The sequence below is a fragment of the Nicotiana tomentosiformis genome, chromosome 6 (genome assembly GCF_000390325.3).
Source record: "Nicotiana tomentosiformis chromosome 6, ASM39032v3, whole genome shotgun sequence".
NCBI lineage: Eukaryota > Viridiplantae > Streptophyta > Magnoliopsida > Solanales > Solanaceae > Nicotiana > Nicotiana tomentosiformis.
Genome location: NC_090817.1, coordinates 76,550,657 through 76,574,691, shown reverse-complemented (window position 1 = coordinate 76,574,691; position 24,035 = coordinate 76,550,657). Strand labels below are relative to the sequence as shown.

The window sequence follows — 24,035 nt, the reverse complement described above, 5'->3', positions numbered from 1 at the left end:
CAGTTAACCGGACCGGTCAGAACCGGTACTGTCAAGTCAAGTTCGAACCGGTTAACCGTACCGGCCCGGACCGGTTCAACGGCTATTTCAAAAAAAAAAATTATTTTAATAATAGTTTACCGTTGGCAACGGTCAGCTGCCATTTTGACTGTTGTCCAACGGCTATTTTGCAAGAATAACCCTTTTTGGGATTTTTTTCAAAAATAATACTTTTAGTATTTACTAATTTAGCCATTTGAAAAACTATAAATATATCCCCCTCTTCTTCATTTTTTCACTCATCTCTCAATTCTCAAACCCAAATTCTCAATTGTCATTCTCTCATTCTTCACCTAAATTGCAATCAACTATTTGGCTCTCATTTCTTTTTGGAATTGTATTTATGGTATTATTTGAAGTTTTAACTTTGAACAATTGACGTTTCTTCGTGGTAGCATCGGAGTTGCGAAATTGAATTACAAGACTTCAAAAATCATCAAGTGTTCAATTTATTATGGAATTCGGTGCACTCGTTCCAACTCTTTCTCTTATTTAATATTTTATTTGTATATTTAATTTTTATTAGTAGTTAAATCTTCACAATATATTTAATGCTACAAAAAGAGTTTGTAATAAGGTTGCTAATGGGGTAATCGAAAAAATTGAAAAGGAGGTACTACTTCAACTTCTAGTAGTAATTTAAATGACTTTACACATGTTTCTGAAACATCACCTCATAATAATATAGATTATGAACAATTACAGGAAGATTTCGGTATAGAAGATAATGAATTAGAAATTGAAGATGAGACACCACTTACACCTAGTAGTGTTGGAGTTTGTAGCAGGGGTGGTGGTCGTGGTACTAGTAGTAGATCACATGTGGCCCCGACTAGTAATCAGAGAAGGAGAAGTAAAGTTTGGAAATATTTTGAGGAAATAGAGAATTCTGATAGAGTTAAAGGCAAAATTTGTAAAGATAATTTTAAACAATGGACTGAAGGAAGTTTAGGGGGGACTCGGACACTTAGTAGATATATGAGAATTAATCATCCTATAGAATGGGGCACTGATTTAGATGAAAATCAGGGAACTCTAAACCCTAGTACTGGAGGACTTATGAAATATGATAAAATGAAGGATCGTGGGGCGTTAGCAAAAATGATTGCTTTGGGTTGTCTACCTTTTTATTTTGCTTCTTCATCATATCTTATTATGTATATTCAAAGGATATATAATCCTTTATTTAAAGGTATCCCTAGAAGTACTTGTAGATCTGTTATCTTTAGACTTCATGGACAATATCATACATACATACGTTATTTGTTTGACCACCTTCCTTGTAGAGTTTCTCTAACTTCTGATATTGGCCATGTTGTTAATAGAAATGATTATTTGACAATTACATGTCATTGGATAGATGATAATTATTATATGCAAAAACGTATTATCGCTTTTAAATATGATAAAAATCAAAGTCATACTGGTATTTTTATAAGTACTACTATTTGCGAAGTTGTTGCATTTTACAATCTTAATAAAAAAGTTTTGTGTGTGTCTTTTGATAATGCTTCTAACAATCATGTCGCTATTTCAATATTAAGACTGCATTTGAAACCACTACTTGACGAAATTTTTCATGTTTGGTGTGCATGTCATGTTTATAATTTAATTGTTAAAAGTGGCATTGATTTATTTTCGACTGAGATTACTCATGTTAGAAGAGCAGTTGGTGTTATTCAAGAAAATAATAGACAATCTAGAATTAGGGAATTTAAGACTAAGTGTACCGAACATAACCTTAACCCCAGATTCATGGCAGATGAAATTGTTACTAGATGGAATTATACATACTTATTTTTAAAATATTGCTACAAATATAGATTGCCGATAACTGAAGTTGATACGCATTGTACTGATCCAAACCGTATGCTAACAACTAATACTTGGGAGGCCATTAATAATGTTAAATTTTTACATAAATTTTATACAGCTGCTGTTGAGTTTTCTGGAGCATATTACCCTACTGTTACTATGACTTTAGTACATATAATTGAAATTTGTTTTCTACTCTCTGAATTTAAGAAGAAAGAAAAATATAAGGATGTTGTTGAAAAAATACAAGCAAAATTCAAAAAAATATTTCTTTCCAATTCCTCATATTTACTTAATTGGTGTTGTTTTAAATCATTCTATTAAGATGTCTAATTGTCACCAATTAATCAATGATTTATATACTTATATGGATATTGGACCAACTGAAACTCCAGATACATATTGTTGTATGAACAAGCTAAATGATTATTTACAACAATTATATAATTATTATGCAAATATAATTGATGATGATGCTAGTAATGTAGGCAATATTAATCTCACAATGCATTGTACTACTTCTACTGCATCCGCTACTATGGATGAAGATGAAGGCATTGATGGTTATAATATTTGGTCTACATTTCCTTCCACTCAAACCAGTAGCAGGAACATTGATGAACTTCAATTCTACTTACAAAAACAAACAGAGCCTCGCACAAAGGAATTTTCACCGTTGGGATGGTGGCATGAGAACGAAAAGCAATTTCCTGCTCTTTCCGCTATCGCTCGGGACGTGCTAAATGTGCTAATTTCAACTGTTGCATCAGATGGTGCATTTAGTTAAGCAAGACAACAACTAGGAGACACTCGTCACTCATTGGGAAGCAATGCTTTAGAAGTTTTAGTATGTTTCAGAAATTGGATTAGATCAGAACGAAAAAATCAGGGACGTGAAGCTGTTGATAAACCAGAAGACGAGAAACTTGGAGATATATTAACACACGGTAACCCATCTGAATTTAACACTCCAAAAGATGGCCAAGAAGTTCATATTGATGATGAAGAACTTAACCTTTGAAGTTCTTGATTTATATTTAATAATCCAAATTTGAATTTACTCTTTTTTCTTTAATTTAATTATTGTAAAATATAAACTTTAATTTGCAAGTTTGAATTAAAAAAAGAACTTGCAAATTATAAGTTAAATTTTTTTTCATCTTCATCGTATTATCTTAAATTCTTAATGAAATATTCAAATATAAGGCTTTTAAAGCCTTAGAAATTTATTCTCTTTTTATAAGATTATTTTTATGTTTTACATTTTTATTTTACCTTAATATAAATTAAGATAGTTATATAAAATACACAAATATAAATAAATAAATAAAACCAGCCCGGCCCAGCCCCTTGACACCCATTCAAGGGGAGGTTTAAAGGAATTCCCTCAACTAAATTGCAAGACATCTTTAATCAATTAATTAAGGCAGACCAGTACAAAAATTAGATGCTGCTAAACCATGAAATAGAGAACTTCTAAAGAATATAGATAATGAATGTTGTTATAGCTTAATATTCATTCTGGTCAAATTGGCACATCTCATGGAGCCGAGACTTGAAAGCAGGAAAAGCAAAACCAACTTAAAGAATATATATCAAATATATGAGGCACTTTTTAAGTGTCAAAGATGTTGCTACTATGAACTTGTCTCTTCCACAGGTAACTCACAATCATATCCTCATTATGTCTTCACTCCTATCACCACTCACCGGTTAAATCACACTTGTCGAATATACTCTCCCTTCAAACAGTGTATGATTGCTGAATTGTCTCTATGTCAAGACCCTTCAACTTCACCACTGATTCGACATGACCTTTCAGTGTGTGTAGCTCACGTTGCCTGCAATGAACAATGTAGCTGTGAGGTTCCAGAAGTCATGCAAACTCAAAATGTGTTTAGCAGAAGAAAACTAAAGAGTAGAGATGAAACAAAGCAAGCACTGCCGATGTGTTGATGTAGCATGGCCATATGAGTAAAGGGAGAAGAGTGAAATTCCCACGTATGCAAAGCTCAACTTCATATTGGACTATCATTGTTAGACATATAAATGGGAATATATTAATCCACTATGCTTCTGTTGCCAAACGACACACTCAGAGTCTCTTACCTAGCAATTTCAGCCCTCCTCTTTGCTTCCTCAGCCAACTGGTTAAGCTCATTGAAATTGGTAGCTTCACTAAACAATTTGGTGTCAGGAACTTGCAGCCCATGAAGAGTCCTTTGTGCGTGGGCCCATTGAAGCTCACGTTGTTCTTTTCCAAAATCCTTCTTCCTCGTGAAAGCGATCTGCAATACCATGAAAAACCATCATATACCATTGGACAATAATAGCATGATGACCAAGAATATATATATCATACTGCATAACGCATACCCTTTGCTCAAGAACAAGATCCCAGGCCCTTCCACTGAGAGCATATCTGATCAAGAACTTGATAATATCAAGCGGGAAGTAGAATACTAAATTGTATAGCCAGATCACTCCAGCCCAACCCCAGCCAATTCCTTCAATGGCAGCAAAAGCCCAACTTGCATAAACAGCAATCAAGGTGGCAACCTGTTCACGGTTTAGTAACCAAACATTTTAGATAATAGATGAAGCTGGGAAACTTTTGCCAGAATGAATGAGAGATGGCTCACCAATTGGGCAATCAGAAAAGCAACCACAAGCAACAAACCAGGACGCTCAACAAACGACCAACTTCGAGATCTTGTGACAAATATCAGGGCCTGACTGATAGTGCTCACTTGAAGGTAAATTGCTGATGCAAGTTTCCTGAAGTCATCAGTTGCTGTCTTCTGAAGTGTTGATACCCCAAATACTCGCTGAAAATTGACCAAACTCGGTGAGATTACAAACTAAGAACAGTATATAACTAACACCAACTTCAACATCTAACACTCCAAACAGCAATTACAACACATCGTTTAGTTTCATATACAGATAGTAAGGGTAACAAGACGATTATCAAAGTTCTGTAGCACAGGTAAGATTAAGGGTCTGAATCATTTTTCGTAGGTAACAATGTCCAGTGTGTGTGGACAGCATTCTTTCATTAGTTCCATTATATATATATACATACAGGTACATCTCAGACCCCCCTGCATCCTTTTTATTAATATTGTGGCCATGTTCATTGTCAAGTTAAAGTCAATACAAAAGGACAGTTGCACGGTTATAACCTCCCCCCCCCCCCCCCTCTTCCCCTCTTCCACAAATCCTGCCCCAGAAAGAGGGGGAAAAAAAGAGAAAAGAAGCAATCAAATAGGGAACAGTAGTCAACTATTGGGAAGGCTTACAGTCAATCCATTCGAGATAACTGAACAATGATTATGATAAAATACAGGACACGCATATGCTCACCGGGAAGAAATCGGTTTCATATGCTGCCCAAAAGAAAATGACTGTCATCATTGCCAAGTAGCCACCAAGAACAACCCCAGTAGTGAAAATCTCAGCCAGCTTCCAACTATCAGGCAGAGGAGATGGTTTGACCCTATCCTTTGATATGGTCATAATGGTACCTGAGATTATAAACACTTAGAAGTTAGACGTAGAGAAGACTTAGTGTAAAGACAAAGGAACAAACTAGAATACTGTGTGGCACAAGATACTAAACCTTATAGGAGAGCTATTGATGGAATAAAAATCAGAAACGGATTTCCTACATTTGATTGATTGCCTCGTATTCCTATTTCTTTTTGGTGCACCCATGGTTTCCCATTTGTTTAGAAGATAGGGTGTTTTCTGTAAATAATCATCGTTTTGTAGGTTCTCTACTTTTTGGTATACAGCATCTATGCAAGCGTGTCCCCAAAAATAGCAAAATTAGTATTACCTAGTCACTGAAAAAGGATGAGACCTTAGGATACTAAACCTTGTCCTACACATGAAACTTGAAAGACAGGATAACGACTAGTAACAATTTTTTAAAATCTCCCTTATCCTCTTCTTTTGAGTTTTGATAATAAGGTAATGACAAATCTACTGCATCATCTAATTTTACCACAAAGGTGTTTGACCGTGACATTTACCAGTTAGAATTTCAAATGAAAGATTGCACAACTACAATAAAACGCCTCAGTCACAAACTTATGAATCCACTATACCCATTCCCCTCTATTTTTGCAAGTTTCATTTTAATACGCTCAATAATTTGAGACAAATTAACGGTTCTCTTAAGATGACATATTGCAAAAACTTAATACCATCTATATTACTATAAGCGAAAAGGACCAACCGTCATTGAGGATTGCAATGATAAGCACCATGAAAGGTGGAAAGTCAAACTTCCAGATAAGGGCCAGAAGCATAAAGCCGAGCTGTGACATTAAATAGGAGGAGGTCAAAATATCATATAAGAATCATAAAGATAAGAGGAGAAAAGAAGCAGCAGCCAAGCATAACTTACCACAATACGGATTGTGATGGAAACAGCATATATCTGCCAAGCCAAAAAAAAGAGAGAAATATGTTATCAATATCGTACATCAGAGACAGGTTGTAAGTGCATTAAGCTCATTTAGGACTACAATCATGGCACCACGATCAAAATAACAGATGCTAAGATACTGCAGAAAATCAGGATGTACAAGGATCCAAATATTACTCCTCTTAGAGAACTAACAAAACAGAAATATACCGTGTAGTTTTTCATCCTTTGAAAGATTGCTCGACTAGTCAAAACAGCACTAATGATGACACTGAGACCAGGTTCAGTAAGAACAATGTCAGAAGCACTACGAGCAGCATCTGTGGCATCATCAACAGCTATACCAATATCTGCCTTCTTTAAAGCAGGAGCATCATTGACTCCATCACCAGTCATTCCACAGATATGCTTCCTAGCTTGCAAGCGCTTTACTATCTCATATTTGTGCTCTAAAGAAATGAGCAAGACATGTTATCAACATATTATCTGATAAACAAGTACCTTAGGGAATACAGGAATTAAAGAAGCAAAAGAATTTTCTGAAAAATACATACCAGGGAAAACTCCAGCAAAACCATCAGCCTTCTCTATCAATTCATCAATTGGTAAAGAAGCAATTGATTCATCCTTAGTCTGTCCTAACAGAGCAGATGAAGGATACATATTTGTTCCCATTCCCAAGCGGCGCCCTGTTTCTTTTCCTATAGCCAGTTGATCCCCTGCCAAGACAGACATCAAGCAATTTAAGTAGCACATACGTCAAAACTTTGATCTAGAAAAAAATGCACGACTAGTAAGACACCTGTCCAATTACTTATGAGATTTTTATATCCAAAAGCAATATCATCTTGGAAAATACAAGTTGATCGAAAAAACACAAGCAGGCGACATAAACTAATGGTCTTAAAATTCAATTATCAAAAGGGCAGCCCGGTGCACTAAGCTCCCGCTATGCGCGGGTCTGGGGAAGGGCCGGACCACAAGGGTCTATTTATTGTACGCAGCCTTACCCTGCATTTCTGCAAGAGGTTGTTTTCACGGCTTGAACTCGTGACCTCCTGGTCACATGGAGACAACTTTACCAGTTACGCCAAGGCTCCCCTTCAAGGTCTTAAAATTCAATTATGAATGCCCAAAATCCTAATTGACAAAACAAATGAAATGCCAAGGGACAAGCATAGACACCACTCTTCAAGCAGCAATAAGACCAGGTTGTGCTTCTAAACTGAACCATAATTCAGACAAACTATCATACTGTCCTCATAACAAAAATAAAAAAGAAATGGCACAGCCCAATTAAGATATTGGAATGAATCAAAAGTAGTCTTTAATCCAACAAGCTTACAGAATACCCCGAGAATTAGTAGCAGAGTGCATTACCATTTCAAGTTGGTGACAATCTTTGGAAACCTAATTTCATTGAATAAATATTTTTCCTTTAACTGTCTTTTACCAAGTTGCCAATATAGCATGCAGTCAATTCGCTAATGATATTTCAACACATTGAACATGGTTGCCTAAAATCAGAATACCTGTGATCATTTTAACATTCACTCCAAGATTCAAAGCCCTCCTTATAGTCTCAGCACTGTCGTGTCTTGGTGGATCAAACAAAGGCAGCAGACCAATGAACTGCCATGGTCCTCCAGTACTCTCCTTCCTTCCCTCTGGAACTTCCTGCACAGAAAATTAAGGTGTGCGGGATCAAACAAATTAAGCCTTTTCTTTTTTCTTTTCCTTTTTTTTTTCTTATCACAATAATTGGACTTGGAGATAAAGGTAAGTGATCCCTCCTCTCCACTATAAAAGTAATAGGTTATATGCCTAAGCTGCCAAGATAACTGATTTATTCAATGGTTAAAGATTCAATTTATTTATAACGTGATGAGTACCACAGATGATAAAAGAAAAGCAAAATACCTGGTATGCCACACCAAGTGAGCGCAAGCCCCTCTCAGCAAACTTATCGATTACCGAATGAACTCTGCGTTCTATGTCTGACTTGTTGTGTGCAAGATTTAGGATCTAAAACCATATTGCAGCTGTTGATTAGGAAATGGAAACATAGAAGGTAAAAAGCAGCAAAGAAGGACTACTTAGATGATAACTCATACCTGCTCTGGTGCACCTTTGCTGACCCTGTGCATTTTTCCTTCACCATCAAGATAAGTAAGTGCTGTTCGCTTGTCAGTTGGATTGAAAGGAAGGAAGTGTATTTCACGAATGCCAGCACGTGCCTGCATTGTTGAAAGCATTAGAACAGCTTTCCAGCTAGAATGGATGCACTGATCACATAGTCATGCTATTCTAAAGTTACCTCCTTTGGATCAGACAGCATCCCAACAATAGCAGTATCAATAGCATCCTGGTTCTCTGTTCGAGACGCTCGAGCTGCCATCAGAACAACAGTATCTGCATCGACACCTTTGGCAAAAACCTGAACATTTAATAGGAACAAACAAAAGAAAATCAGAGTCTGCTAGTGCAATAAGGGATTGGACTGAACTCTCCTTATTTTATTTTTTTTATTATACATAGGAATTGGACTGAAATCTGATTCTCACCTCAACAAGGTTTTTGTCAACAGTAAGCTTGTTTAGTGTTAGGGTCCCTGTTTTGTCACTACAAAGCACATCCATGCCAGCCATCTCCTCTATAGCAGTCATTCTTTTCGTAATAGCACCCTGCATAGTTAAAATGGTGAAGTACGAAATCACATATCAGAACTTCTGAACTACGACAACTCACAATTGAAGACATGCTGAAACACTATAACCTCAAGATAACAATGCTAACTAACAAACCTGTTGAGCAAGGCGATGAGAACCAATTGCCATTGTGACTGAAAGGACTGTTGGCATGGCAATTGGAATTCCACCAATGAGAAGGACAAGAAGATTGTCAATCCCAGGACGATATTTGCGGTGTTGAATGGGGTACATTACAATAATCTCTATTATCATCCCCACTGCAATAGAACAGATGCAAAAATTTCCAATAGCAGTCAAAACCTGATAGAAGACATCAGCAACATTGTAGAACGTGAGATTCAGAAGAATGAGACTATCAACTAACATTCTAAGCAATTAATTAAGACAGTACAAGTTCTATTCACCTTCTGGAAGTGTCCCACTTGGTTTGTACTGTCAACAAGGTGGGCGGCCTTCCCAAAAAAGGTATGAACCCCAGTAGCAATGACGACAGCTTCTATCTCTCCCTGTTTACAGGTGGAACCAGAGTAGACACCATCTCCAGGACCTTTTGTTACAGGAAGAGATTCACCAGTCAAAGCAGACTGCAAGTAACAGATAATTTCAGTCGCGCAGTTAAAGACAAAATATTGAATCCTGAGAGCAACCACTCATCAAATCATAAAAACTTAATCACCTGGTCAATTTTCAGCGGATCACCTTCAAGCAGACGAGCATCTGCAGGAACAATATCTCCCAATTTAATACTGATTATGTCCCCAGGAACAAGAATAGCAGCATCTTGTTCATCCCATTTTCCATCTCGAAGAACCTGCATATCGACAAGAGCAAGCAATCAGGACGACTTCCAACATTTCTTTCAACCCCATACTTCCATCAAAGTTAAGTATGTAAGTTAAAAACTTTCACATGCTGTCTAACTGAAAGTTGAATAACAGATTATGGCTGGTGAGTGTAGAACCTTGGCTTTAGGAGCGAGCCGAGCCATGAGAGCAGCTGCTGCATTTCCAGCATTGTTCTCCTCAATAAAACTAATTGTCGAGTTAATCACAAGCAACGTAATGATACCCACAAAATCCTGCCAATCCGGAGGCTTTCCCTGCAAAAATTCAACATATGTTAAGTCAAAAGAACCAGTAAAATATTAAATAGAACGGTAAATCATAATGCGGGTGCGGGGTGCTTACTCCTCCATTTGCAAGAGCAATAGCCATAATAGCAGCAGCTTCCATAACCCATGATAGAGGGTTCCACATAAACCCCAGAAATTTCAAGAATTTGCTCTCCTATAACACCATCAAAGAGTAATCTTCAACAATCATAACAGTCCAGCTTTGTAAGGAAATGAACCTTTTTAGTAAAAAAAACAAACACTACATTCTTCCAATCTAGTTCAAGTAGTCATTTAATGTTTAGCCCAAAAGATACAAATTCAAAGCTCAAACAAGAAGACAGCTGAAAATACTACTAAAAGAGAAGAGATAAAAGAGTATATTTTTTGCAAAAAAGAGTAATTAATCATCACCTTTTTCTCCTCAAGTTTGTTGTAACCAAAAATAGCCAACCTTTCTTGGGCAGCAGGACCGCTAAGACCCTCTTTTGTACATCTCAAATTCTCAAAAACTTCTTCAATGGGTATGTTCTCCTACAATCACAACACACACAAACAAAATAATAAAAGAAAAACCATTAAAATCACCAACAAAAATCAGCAAAAACACTGAATTATGTTTGTATAGTGTCAGATCCATTACCAAATCGACAGTCTCCTTTAAGACAGCATCTAACACCTCAGGCTTCTCCCCCATACTTGCTTCAATTTACTCTCCCTAGTCAAGATTCAAAAGACAGTTTTTAGTATCAAGAATCTAATTTTTAAGGAATCAAAAAAGCAGGAAAAAAAGATAAGTGTGTTGAGTTAGGAAGAAAAATACCAACCAAAGAAAGATAGGATTTTTGGGGTACGGAAAATAGGATTGGTTAAGTAGCCCACCAAATCCACAAAAAGAGTGTGGAAGAGTAATAATAATAATACTAACACTGTTGCTAGCCTCTTGTCTTATTTATTACAATAGCCTCCCTCAAGAAATACTTATATTGCTAAAGTTCCTTCTAACTTTAACCCTTCATACATATTTTTATTTCAATTTTACATTTACTTTTCAATATTTGAAAAAGTAAAATAGTTTTTTCCCAGAAAGAAGGTCTATTTATACTGATAATTAATATCTTCTATTGTCTCAAAATGGAAGTCGAAGTTCAAAATACAAGGATAAATATTAAAATTAAACTAGTATATAATTTTCTTTTAATTTTAATTTTAATTTTTTTTAAAACATATAGTATATAATAATACATAAAAATACTAATCATTCTTGTGTATTAGTTTGCAAAACTTTAAAACTTAAAATATTAAGAAACTTTGGAAATATTATAGTAAAATAATAATAATAATAATAATAATAATAATAATAATAATAATAATAATAATAATAAGGCTATCTTTATTTTGAAAGCAGTTGTAAATTAAATGAATGCTGTGCCTGCACATGCTCGTGTTTCCCCCGCCCCCCAACACATTCTTCTATTCTCTCTTGAATTAATAGTAATTAAACTTTCATGGTTTTATTTGTAAATAAGAAGAAAAGTAAAGAAAGATTTTCTTGTGCAAAAAGTATTTTATTTTTGTAATTAGAAGTACAGTCAACTTCCCAATGCACGTTTCTTAGTGGTACTCGACTTATTTGACGGATAGCTGGTCACAGGCAACCAACTATTATGTTAATCCTGATTGTAATTAAAAAAATTCAATAAAAGAGATTAAAATAATAATAATATTTTTTTATTGGATCTTTCAAATTTTCTTACGTTATTTTAAAATGATTTTGTTGTGGACTGATATGTTTATACAAACACGCTTAAGGCACATTCGTTCAACGAGCAGACCTAGTCAATTTCTTTTCACCTTCCTAGCAAATTTCTTGTTACTCAGAGTGCACACGTGTCATGAATTATACTTAAATTACATTAAAAAAAATTGCTAGTTTAATACATAAGCATAGTAATATAATCATTTTGTTTACGCGGACAAGTTTAAGTAATATAAAAAGTTATGTGGATTTCAGCTATGTAGTGCTAGGTGTCTTTTACGGGAACCTGATGTTAGTCTCTATCTCCCTCTCTCTGTGTTTTACATTATGTATAAAAACTATTATAATATTATCAGTATATTTAATTTATTATAATATGTTAATTTATTTTCGAAATTAGCATATTAAATTTATTATATGCTAGCTTAAATTGACGATGTAAAATTTTGCTTATATTATTAGTGTACAAAACTTAAATTATGTGTAAAAAGATTGTACGTGTATTAAAAAAAAGTTACATGTATATGTGTTGTATAGGTAAAATTGATTTATATTAAATGATCGAATAATTGTGTGACACGTGGAACCGGAGGCAAATGGAAGATGAATCAAGTAAGAACTGAGAGCGAGGACAACAGCTAAAGTTGGTATAGAGTAGATCCCAAAGGGAGCATAATCAACGGAAGCAAAACGAATGTCTATCACCATATTACATTTAATGAAGCCTTAATATAAAATGAGGAGTCGTTGTAACGAATTTTGGCATTCATGACATGCCGTTACACCTTCATCAATGGCCCCCTTTATTGTCATTTAATAGGGGCTTGATCTTAGGATCTTGTTTTCTATGTATAGCTATAAATAGTAGTTTCAACAGTTATTGTAGGGATACGAAATCTCTAGCAAAACTTATGATATATTTTATTCTCAAGCTAAATAATATAACTTTACTTTCTGTCTGATATTGCTCTTACTATTGTCCTCGAAAGCGTTGCTCCCGAAGCCAGGCTTATTATTTCCTTTGATTCTAACGCTAAGTCCTATTTTTAATTTAATTTGTTTATCATTTTGGATGAAATCAGTTTGCTTGTCTATAGACCATGCAACAAATTCAATTGTAGTATTTTACGGGTAAACAATTTGGCGCCCACCCTGGGCTTAGACATCTGCATAATTGAGTTGATCCTTGCATCTATTACTAAATCGTTTGATTCTTTGTTTCATAACAAAAAATCGAAAAAATGACAGCTAATGATCTCAACATCGCACACAATGTTGAGGCGCACGAAAATCTACCTCAACAGGAGAATTCAATCAGTGACACTCGCAACGAGGGGGCGTAGCAACCCCGGTCCATGGCGGACAATATCCCCGACATGTGCGGGAAAGACTCCTGATGACGTTGAGGACGAGCACGGTGCAAAAACGGTAAGGATCTTGAGAGAGCAGTAAAAGGCTATCATGGGCCATCTCTCAAGGCAGGATCAGGTCATGACAGAACTAAAGCACGCGTTATCACGCGCTTCCAACAATGCAAACATAAGAGGCCCAGACTCCCTCCCCCCTGGTGCTCCTACAAATCAAATGGCTCAAATAGTTGATAATAACACCCTAAGGGGTGAGGTCGGCTTCGACGGAGCCGGGGGAACTGGTAGTGGATCCGGTAATGACAACGACAATGATCCCTTCAAAACTGAACTCATGAGGTTTATGAGGGAAATGAACGAACGGATGGAGCAGGACGTGAAGGAATTCCACGCCCGAATGGATCAAATTCCGGGTACACCACCAGTTTTGAAGGGTCCAGATTCGAAGAAGTATACAAACCGAGCACAAACACCAGAATTGATTCCGAAACGGTTCAAAATGCCGGACATACCAAAGTACGATGGGCCTTCAGATCCTTGGGAGCACATCACAACCTACACAACCGTAACGACCCGACCGGTCGTTTTGAGTATTACAATCTTGCTTCCCCCTTTACTACTCAAATTGTACTTTATAGTTGTTGTGTGAATTGCCGGGGTAATTGGTTCGGGTCCGGTGAGGTTTTAAAATGTATTGGAACACTTAGTTCCAAGGGTTAAAGCTTAAGTTAAAATAGTGATCGGATATCGACTTATGTGTAAACGACCTCGGAATTTAATTCTGATAATTCCAATAGCTCCGTATGGTAATTTTGAACTTAGGAGCATATGCGAAAAATTATTTGGAGGTCCGTAGTGGAATTTGGCGTGAATTGCCGAAAGTTAAATTTTTGGGAAGTTTGACCGGGGAGTTGACTTTTTGATATCGGGGTCGGAATCCGATTCTAAAAATATGAATAGGTCTGTAATATGAAATGTGACTTGTGTGTAAAATTTGAGGTCAATCGGACGTGATTTGATGTGTTTCGACATAAGTTATAGAATTTGAAGTTTCAAGGTTCAATGATTTCGGATTGAGGAGTAATTCGTCGTTTTGATGTCGTTAGGTGTGATTTGAGGCCTCGAGTAGGTCTGTGTTATGTTATGGAACTTGTTGATACAATTGGTTGAGGTCCCGGGACCTCGGGTGAGTTTTGAACGGTTAACGGAACAAATTTAAACTTAAGGAAATGCTGGAACTGCTACCTACTGGTGTGATCGCACCTGCGAAGATTTTGATCGCAGGTGCGAAGCCGCATGTGCGTGAAATAAACCGCAGAAGCGGCCAAGAGTGGGACTGGGAAGTGCTCGCAGGTGCGAGGAATCTGCCGCATCTGCGAGGCCGCAGGTGCGAAGGGGAATGCGCATCTGCGAAGCCCGCAAATGCGAGAATATCGCCGCAGATGCGAATTTTTAGAGGGCCGGCTGTTTTCCGCAGGCGCACATTCTTGTCCGCAAATGCGGATGTGCAGGTGCGAGCCCAGGCACCACAGGTGCGGAAATGCCTGGGCAGTGTTTAAAAACGAGGGTTCCGAGAATATTTCTCATTTTGGACATTTTGGAGCTCGGCTTGGGCAATTTTGTAGAGGAAATTTTCCACACAACTTGGGGTAAGTGTTCTTAACTCCCTTGTGATTATATTCCATGAATTCATCTTCATTTTGGGTGTAAGATTATTGAATCTTCAAGAGAAATAGAAGGAAATTTCTATAATATCACAAAATGAACTTTTCAAGTTTGAATATCGATTTGGAGTTGGATTTGAGTGAAATTAGTATGGTTGAACTTGTAATTGGATGGGTTGTCGCATTTTGTGAGTTTCTTCGGATTTCGAGATGTGGGTCCCACGGGTGATTTTTGGGGGCGTAATTTCGGATTTTGTAAAAATATTAGTATTTTGATATGAAATTAATTCCTATAAATTTTGTGGGTTGAATCAAATTAATTGTGACTAGACTCAAGCCGTTTGGAAGTTGATACGCACATAATGGGATTTCTGGAGCATTGTTTAGCTTGCTCGACATTGGATTCAGCTTGTTCGAGGTAAGTAACTCTTCTAATCTTGGAGTTGAGGGTATGAACACTGAATATATGTATTTTGTGAATTATTGGGAGGTGACGCACATGCTAGGTGACGGGCGTGTGGGCGTGCACTATAGAAATTGTGACATAATTGTTTATGTAGAATTTTTTAGTTAAATAATCTTGGCATTTTTCATGCGGTTTTATGTGTCAAAGAAATTGAGCTAAAAAGCATATTAAAAATCATGTTGAGGCTATGTGACAGTATTATTGGGACCCACAGAGGTCATATTGCTGTGAATTATTGTGTTAAATTGAAAATTCATACTCAGTCATATTCATTTCATTGCATATCATAACTTAGTTTTATGACTCTATTTTGATGCATATAAATATTTTGGGCCGAATGCCCCATTTTTACTGAAATGCCTGAGTGGCTTGATTTGTGAGGATGAGTGTGGATCGAGGCTGCTCGCCTGCAGCATACTTTATGACTGAGTGAGGCCGAAGGCCTGATTTGTGAGGATGAGTGTGGATTGGGGATGCACGCCTGCAGCATACTTTATTATTATGGCACGTGAGTTGTTCGTGCAAATTATAGCGCTTGGGCTGAAGGAGCCCCTTCGGAGTCTGTACACACCCTCAGTGAGCGTAGGTACCTACTGAGTGCGAGTGCCGAGTGCCGAGTGTTGAGTGACTGGGAGGCATGAGTGATTGTGAGGTATGCCCGAGTGGTAAGAGTGATTGTGAGGTATGCCCGAGTGGCAAGAGTGATTTTGAGGTATGTCCGAGTGGTACGAGTGACTGTGAGGTTGCCCGAGGGGCTGTATATGAGTGATGTTCTGCCCGAGGGGCTATTTATGATTTTACCACTGAATTGCATCGCATTGGGATTCACACATGACATACAGGTATAGAGATGTATTTTTTCTCATGCTGTACAACATCACATCATTCATGATTTCTCACATATTTTTGACAGATGGGCATAGTAATGCATTTATTTTTACACGGATTATCCGGAAGGAAAATGAAACATCTTATTTATTATTGACAAGATTTTGGGAGAAATTTATTATTTTCAAACTATTTACTCCCTATGTTTCAATTTATGTGAATATATTTCCTTTTTAGTCCGTGCCAAAAAGAATGACCTATTTTCTTATTTGGAAACAATTTATCTTTATGCAATGATTTATAGCCACACAAAATATATGTGCTTCATTCTACACCACAAGTTCAAAAGTCTTCTCTTTTTTCTTAAACTTTGTGCCCAGTCAAATGGGTTCACATAAATTGAAACGGAGGGAGTATATTATTGGAAACTTCGGCAAACGATTTGGGTTTTCACTGAGATATTTGAAAGGAAGAACTATAATTTTTGAAATCATTATTTGGCTGAGTATTTTATCCCTGAGTTATTTGTGATATTATTTGCTTTATGTTGTTATGGATTATTGTGGACAATTGGTTTTGGACCCGACTTGGTGGAAGCTCGTCACTACTTTCAACCTACGACTAGGTTTGTTACTTACTCAGTACATGGGGGCGGTTGTACTGATACTACACTTCTGCACATTGCATGCAGATGTTGGCTGTTGTTGTTGCTGTGCTCGATGGTTGCGGGACTTGAAGATGTACTTGCATTCCTGTTGTAGCTGTCTTTTGTCCAGGGTAGCCTTAGATTTATAAAAGCTCTGTTTATGTATTATTCAAATAGACTATGTATTTATTTCATTTCCACTTTGTATACTTTATTCTTAAAAGCTCATGATTTATACTTCTAGTTCTTGGGGGATGTATAAGATTAAGATGTTTATTCACTTAAATTACTTTAAATAATTATTATTGGAATTGGATAATTGAAAGTTGTCTTACCTAGCGGGTTGGGTTAGGTGCTATCACGATTAGTTGGATTTTGGGTCGTGACAACAACGGCAATGAAAGGAAACGACTTGGACCAGCATGAGATCGAGTCGGTTCTGCTAAAAAAATTTGGGGAAACCCCCACGATATGAGCACTGACATGGTATTCACTCCTACCCGAGCACTCGATAGATTCTTTTGAAATTCTTGCAGATTTCTTCATTAAGGCCCATACCGGGGCCAAGAAGGTCCAGGCCCGGAAGGCGGACATATTCAGAATTTCACAAGGAGAGTCTGAATTGCTGCGTGAGTTTGTGATCAGGAGGTAAAAGAAATGCACGATAGCCGAGGTCATAAACAAGTTTGTTAAGGAAGATAAAACTCGATTAATTGACACTGGTTCAATCCGGGAGGTAAAGTATCTTGAGTGTCTAGATAATGTAGTTGTAGTTCCAAAAAAGAATAACAAATTTCGAATGTGTGTAGATTACAAAGACTTGAATAAGGCATGCCCGAAAGACTCGTTCCCACTGCCAATCATTAATCAAATGATTGATGCAATGGCCAGGCACCAGTTATTGAGTTTTCTTAATGCTTATTCCGGGTACAATCAAATTAAGATGAACCCGGAGGATCAGGAAAAGACTTCGTTCATAACGAACTTTGGCACACATTGTTATAATGTGATGCCCATCGGACTGAAAAATGTTGTAGCCACTTATCATAGGCTCGTGAACAAGATGTTCGAGAAACAAATAGGTAAAACAATGGAAGTCTACATAGATGATATGTTGGTCAAATCTTTGAATGCAGGTGACCATTTAAATCACCTCCAGGAAACCTTCGATATCTTGATGAAGCATAACATGAAACTCAACCCCGAAAAATGTGTGTTCGGCGTTAGCTTCGGTAAGTTCTTAGGTTTCCTAGTTTTACAAAGGGGGATCGAGGGAAATCCCGACAAGCCAAGCCATCGAGGACATTCCGGACCAGCTGACAAGTGTAAAAGAAGTCCAAAGGCTAACTGGGAGATTAGTCACTCTAAGCATGTTCATCTCTCAATCCTCAAAAAAATTATCATCACTTCTGAATAATAATAATAATTTTGAATGGACTCTAGAATGTCAACATTCCTTAAAGGACCTGAAATGTTACCTATCAAGCCCCATGTTAGTATCAAAGCCGGGGGAAGGTGAATAACTACTAATATACTTAGCTCTCTTTGAGGTAGCGGTAAGTGTCGTTCTAGTCCGAGAGGATGAGGTACGCAATCTCCTGTCTATTATGTTTGAAAAATTTTGTCAGGAGAGAAAACTCGTTATCCCACCTCAAAAAATTAGCCTTAGCTCTCGTAGTCGCCTCTCAAAATCTTAGGCCTTATATTCAGTGCCACCCGATAGCCGTTGTGACAACATTTCCCCTATAGAATATCCTTCACAAACCTAAGTTGTCATGACGATTGGCCAAATGGGTAGTTGAAATTAGCAAATTTGATATTGAATATAAACCTAGGATTGCGATCAAATCACAAGTTTTGGCCGACTTTGTGGACGATTTCAGTTTTGGGTTGCTGCATTTGGCTGCAAAAGAAGTGGTGATGGTGTCGGAAACAACATCAGGGGTTTGGACCTTGTTCACAAATGGAGCTTTCAATGTGAAAGGGTCCGGGCTCGGGGTGGTCCTAATCACGCCTTCGGGGGAGACCCTGAGGCAGGCCATAAATATTGTTCTATTGACTAACAATGAAAACGAGTATGAGTCTTTGATTACAGGACTTGAGCTGTCCCGGGGACTTGGCTACAAGGTCATCGAAATCAAATATGATTCCCAACTGGTAGTGAACCAAGTATATGGAATTTTCTACACAAAGGAGGAGTGCATGAAATAGTGCGTGGTTAAAACTCAAACTTTGCTTTCATGATTTAGGGAGTGGTCGATCACACACATCTCGAGAGAAGAGAACGTAGAAGTAGATGCATTGGCCAATTTGGGGTCGTCCACGGAGATGAAAGGATCTGACTCCGGTACTGTCGTTCAACTTATGCACTCGGTGTTGGATGTGGACAGCTATTGTGAAGTAAACACAATCGACCCATTTTGGGACTAGAGAAATGAGTTCATCGATTACCTTCAGCATGGCAAGTTGCTCGAAGACCCGAAGGCATCCCGGGCACTACGAACCAAAACGGCTCATTACAACCTCTTGGGTGGACAGTTATATAGAAGATCATTCCAAGGCTCGTTGGCCCGATGTTTTGGAGCCTTGGAGGCAGACTACGTAATGAGAGAAGTACGTGAAGAAATTTGCGGGAACCACTGAGGCATAGATTTGTTGGTGTTAAAATTGGTTAGGGCGGAGTACTACTGGCCCCATATAGAACAAGACGCAAATGTATTCATTCAAAAATGCGACAAGTGTCAGATCCCTACACAGTTGGTTCACCAACCGGCAGAACTCTTGCATTTGGTACTATCCCCATGTCCATTCATGAAATGGGGGATGGATATAGTTGGGTCGCTGCCACCGGGTCTCGGGAAGGTAAGATTTCTTTTAATTTTAACTGATTACTTCACTAAATGGGTTGAATCAGGACCTTATCAAAAGATCGAAGAGCGCAAAGTGGTCGACTTTATGTCGGAAAACATAAAAAAATCCGGTTCGGGTTACCGAAGGAGATTATCTGCGATAACGGGCCACAGTTCATAGGCTCCAAGATCACAAAATTTCTTGAAGACCTAGAAATTAAAAGGATTACATCTTCACCATACCATCTGAACGCAAATAGGCACGCGGAATCAACCAATAAGGTGATTATAAAGAGGTTAGAAACAGCCAAAGGCAAGTGGCCCGAAGAGTTACCGGGCGTACTTTGGGCATACCGGACAACGGCAAAATCAAACACGGGGGAGACATTTTTCTCTCTCGTATATAGTGCTGAAGCTATGATCCCGATGGAAGTAGGAGAATCGACCTTGCGGTACTTCCAAACAGACGAAGAAGCAAATAATGCGGCATTGCTGGTCAAGCTGAAATTGCTTGATGAACGCAGGGACTTGGCACAAGTAAAAATGGTGGCTCAAAAGCAGAGGATCGAAAAGTACTATAACCGAAGGGACAATCTCCGTTATTTTAAAGTAGGAGACTTGGTTTTGAGTAAAGTAGCTCAAAACACTCGAATTATCAACGACGGGAAGCTAGGTCCAACATGGGAAGGCCCCTACACGGGTTTCAGCTATCACCGGTAAAGGCTCATACGAGCTGGAGAATCAAGATGGAGTCAAATTGCCTAGCAAATGGACGTGACTCACCTCAAGAGGTACTACTGCTGATGGATCCTGCCTACATTGAAAGTATGTGCTGCACTCTTTTTCTCTTCGACCAGTTTTTGTCCTAATCGGATTTTTCTGACAAGGTTTCTAACGAGGCAGCAATGGAAAGCATACCATGAAAGGAGCATCATCAGCAAAGTTAAGACCTTTAAATGACAAAGCACTAAAACAACAAACCACTGCGAGATGGGTAAATAGTCTTTTGCTCGATGGCAAATTCCTAATGGGAAGTAAAACTTGCCATCGGACCAAAGGCTATTCAACCGTTCACAAGTGTTTTTCCTTAAAGGAGCAAGACTTCTAGCGTTCCAATTCGCATACTTCGCATTCGAACGCAGGGAGAAATAGAAAATATGACAATAAGATTGTCACGAAATCCGAGACTATGAGACTCGGGAACAACAATGTCTCATCGGGACCGGGGACTGCACAACTAGCCTCATAGAAATAAGTTGTACAAGTTAGCCACATGTATTGGCAATTTTTTTTTCCAGCAAATGAATGTTTATGTACTTTGAAGATAGAAGGAATAAATGAAATCCTTTTATTTTTATCATGTTTCTTTTCCAAACGATGAATTGATTTTATCATTTGAAAGTTAGCTAAGAACTTCAAATGCTAGTGCCGGAATGAACAGGAGACGTCCTCTTCAAGAGCATCATAAATATAAGAGAGCCCTCTCTTATGAAACCCTCATAGTAAAGGGCTGGTTCCGAAAGAGTTCATGCCCGAAACCCAAAAGTTATTGAAAGAAAACACACCTAAAGCCTTATCTAATTTGACGCAAAAGGAATAAACCTTGCGCAATACATAAACAAAAGTCCTTTGTATTTATCAAACATGCCAAATGGCATAAGTACAATGATACAAAAGGAAAACAACAAAAAATGAAAAAAAAAACTAAACTCCATCGCCACTAGAACTTGGGGGAAGAGAGGCATCTACGCCCCCGGGAGAAGTAGGCGGATCTGCTGCTGAAGTAAGATTTTGGCCTTTGTCATCATTCTCTTTAAGTTCCTCCTCAGTTCCCGAAAACTGAAAACATCACTAGAAGAATCAGTTGCATCAAGCTGAGCCTGGAGGTGTTCTCGAGCAGTTAACTCTAGCGCTCGGGCCTTGGTGATCTCATCGTCAATATCTATAACGCCCGCTTTGGCCTCTTCCAGGGTTTTCCTCCTCATATGGTACATAGAGTATGTCTTTTCAAAAAAGAGGGAATCCCATTGGTACTGAATTGTTTCCTTAAACCTGTTGACCTCCTCCAAAAGGCCATCCCGCTCGGATCTTGCGACATCGAGGCTAAGATCGAGATCACGAAGCGTAGATATATGGACCCAGTTTTGCTGCATGATCTTCTTATACCTCTCTTCCATCTGGGCCCGCTTTTCCTTAGCGGCAGCAGCCTCTTCGGCTTTGGAGTTCAAGGCCGCCTCCAAATTATTCACTCATTCGGTGGAGGCAGCCTCGCGCTCGGCAGTAGCGAGCACAACATCTTGGACCTCAGCCTATTTAGCCTTAGCTTCTTGAAACTGTACATTTAGCCGAGGGGCTTCTTGACTGAGGGCCATCACTTCCTGCTCACTTGGTTGCAACCGAGCCTCTAACTCACTCGCCTCAGTAGCTTTTGCTTCCAGTACCTAGAGGCGAGCAGCAATTTGATCCCTCTCGGCCAACAGTTGATCGCGCTCGGACATAAGTCCCTCTTTGTCAAGGGTCAATCTATGAAGGCCCTGAGAAGCAAGGAAGTTGGCCTGCAAAATATATATAAAAGTTACAAACCCTGTTATAATAGGTGAATAAAAACAAACAGTGAAAGAACGAGTACGGTACCGCTGCCGTATTGTGCATGGCATTATTCAACATACACTCCCCCTGAAAGAGAGTGTATTTTCTTCTTATCTTTTTCTGAAGCCAGCGGCTTCAGATAGTCAGCAAACTCCATCGGCCTGGACAATATATGATATTCCTTTGAAATCGAGAGAGTGACACTCCTCCTCCCTCGGGGATCTGGAGAAGGGGGTGAGTAGTTGTACACCAAGTTCCCGTGGTTAAAGGACTGGGGAGGGGAGACATCCTTTTCTCGGGAGCCTACGGCCGGTGGAGGAGATGCAACAGTTGGTGGTGATGAAGGAACAACTGGTGTGGAGGGAGATGCATTTGATGGTGTTGTAGGTTGAAAAGCAGTTGTGACAGAGGCAGTGCTGATTATTGGTTGCTCACCAACCAAAGGCAGAAAAGGCCCAGTGTCCGACCTCATAGGACCAGGAGCAGCAACTGGGACCGGAAAGGGAGAATCGACATTCTCCACTAAATCCATTTCTCCCTAGAGCTCTCGGACCTCGCCTTCGGTTGGGGTTCTAAGCTCTCTAGATTGAGCATTTTGTTGAGCTGATGAAGATCGTTGTCTCCTTTGAAGGGAAGCCTCTCTATCACTAGCTTCCTCGTCATCGTCAATAACTATAGCAGTTGCGGTTGGCTCAGGCATGGCCTTCTTTATTTTTTTATTTTTATCCCCGGCAGAGGAGAACGCCGCCTTTTTGGTTACTTGTTCTCTAGCCCGAGACTCTGAGAGGAAGCACCTACACCGGAGACAGACCCGAGGGCACCGCTCCGAGTGAGAGCCTCCTACAACAACCTCGCAACATCTGCAGGATCGGCCAAAACCTCATTTTCGAGGCAAGAAACAGAACCTTACGGGAGCCCCGAATCAAACAAAAAGGTATAGTTAGAAAGTTTTCTTATGTACGTACAAATGGGAAAGTACAAAGAACCAGTTTACCGTGGTTCTTGGCCTTCCACCAGTATATGGGGGCCAACTCCTTCCACCGACGGGTCTCTAGCGTATTGATGTCCAGAATCTTCTGAACTTATTGGTCTAGGCCTTTAACCCTTGGTGATGTCCACCGAATAGATGAAATAACAGAAGAGAAAAGGTTAGCAATTACATGGAACAACCTTTTACGGAGAAAAAGATATATTTTAAACTTACGTGAACAATTCCATGATTCGGAAAAAGATAAAGTTATAGCCAGGATGATATCCCAGGTAGCAATCACGACAAACCGCTCCAATCATCCACGGTCATTGTCATCATCCATGTTGGTAAGAAAAACATGATGACCACACTTACTGAAGTTTATCACTCCCCCCACAGAAGATTTTGGGGGAGTAGAGGTTCATCATATATGATAGGGTTAGAGTCTCCCCCGTTTCCAAGCACAACCGGTGCAGACTAGCCACCGTTCGCCACATAGAAGGGCCTAATTGTGCCAAGCAGACCTGATACCGGTGGCAGAATTCCAAGATCACGGGGTCAAGTCCCCAGCTCAATGAGAATGGGCCCAAAGTGAAGGGGTACGTATAAATATACGTAAAACCCTTCTTGGTGAAAGTCACATGTTCCACCGGGTCAGGAGCGACGATATTTAGGGCATGGCAGTCACAATCCTCCTTCACAGTAGGAATACTAGAAGGGAAAATGAAAGAAGGATACCTACAAATATCCCAAGTTCAAGGGTTTGCAGAGGGAAACTTCTCTTGG

At 38.8% G+C, this 24,035-nt stretch overlaps 2 protein-coding genes across 2 annotated transcripts; one reads left to right on the top strand and one right to left on the bottom strand.

Moving 5' to 3' along the window:
• The first annotated feature begins 2,221 nt into the window (after window positions 1-2,221).
• On the top strand, window positions 2,222-2,875 carry LOC138894237 (zinc finger BED domain-containing protein RICESLEEPER 3-like). Its single transcript, XM_070178920.1, has 2 exons — window positions 2,222-2,627; window positions 2,730-2,875. Exons 1-2 carry the CDS (start codon window positions 2,222-2,224, stop codon window positions 2,873-2,875), a joined length of 552 nt encoding a protein of 183 aa, XP_070035021.1.
• Window positions 2,876-3,320: 445 nt separating this feature from the next.
• LOC104104126 (plasma membrane ATPase 2) lies at window positions 3,321-11,073 on the bottom strand. The gene is made up of 22 exons (XM_018773415.3): window positions 10,939-11,073; window positions 10,755-10,829; window positions 10,526-10,645; window positions 10,188-10,286; window positions 9,962-10,099; window positions 9,677-9,811; window positions 9,405-9,584; window positions 9,094-9,300; window positions 8,854-8,973; window positions 8,607-8,726; window positions 8,404-8,526; window positions 8,210-8,314; window positions 7,822-7,966; window positions 6,844-7,008; window positions 6,500-6,738; window positions 6,269-6,301; window positions 6,098-6,179; window positions 5,221-5,381; window positions 4,497-4,682; window positions 4,231-4,413; window positions 3,964-4,142; window positions 3,321-3,695 (listed from the first exon to the last, which is right to left on the bottom strand). The coding sequence occupies exons 2-22, from the start codon at window positions 10,806-10,808 to the stop codon at window positions 3,599-3,601; spliced, it is 2,871 nt and encodes a 956-aa protein (XP_018628931.1). The 5' UTR covers window positions 10,809-10,829; window positions 10,939-11,073; the 3' UTR covers window positions 3,321-3,598.
• Window positions 11,074-24,035: the final 12,962 nt, after the last annotated feature.

Bases quoted from the DNA above. Each gene is read 5' to 3' on its own strand.
- LOC104104126 (XM_018773415.3), bottom strand. From the start codon at position 10,808: ATGGGGGAGAAGCCTGAGGTGTTAGATGCTGTCTTAAAGGAGACTGTC. The intron at 10,646-10,754 runs GTAATGGATCTG...TTGTGATTGTAG, and splicing joins TAAAGGAGACTGTCGATTTG to GAGAACATACCCATTGAAGA. The intron at 9,812-9,961 runs GTTCTACACTCA...GTCGATATGCAG, and splicing joins GGCTCGCTCCTAAAGCCAAG to GTTCTTCGAGATGGAAAATG.
- LOC138894237 (XM_070178920.1), top strand. From the start codon at position 2,222: ATGGATATTGGACCAACTGAAACTCCAGATACATATTGTTGTATGAAC. The intron at 2,628-2,729 runs GTGCATTTAGTT...GGATTAGATCAG, and splicing joins TTCAACTGTTGCATCAGATG to AACGAAAAAATCAGGGACGT.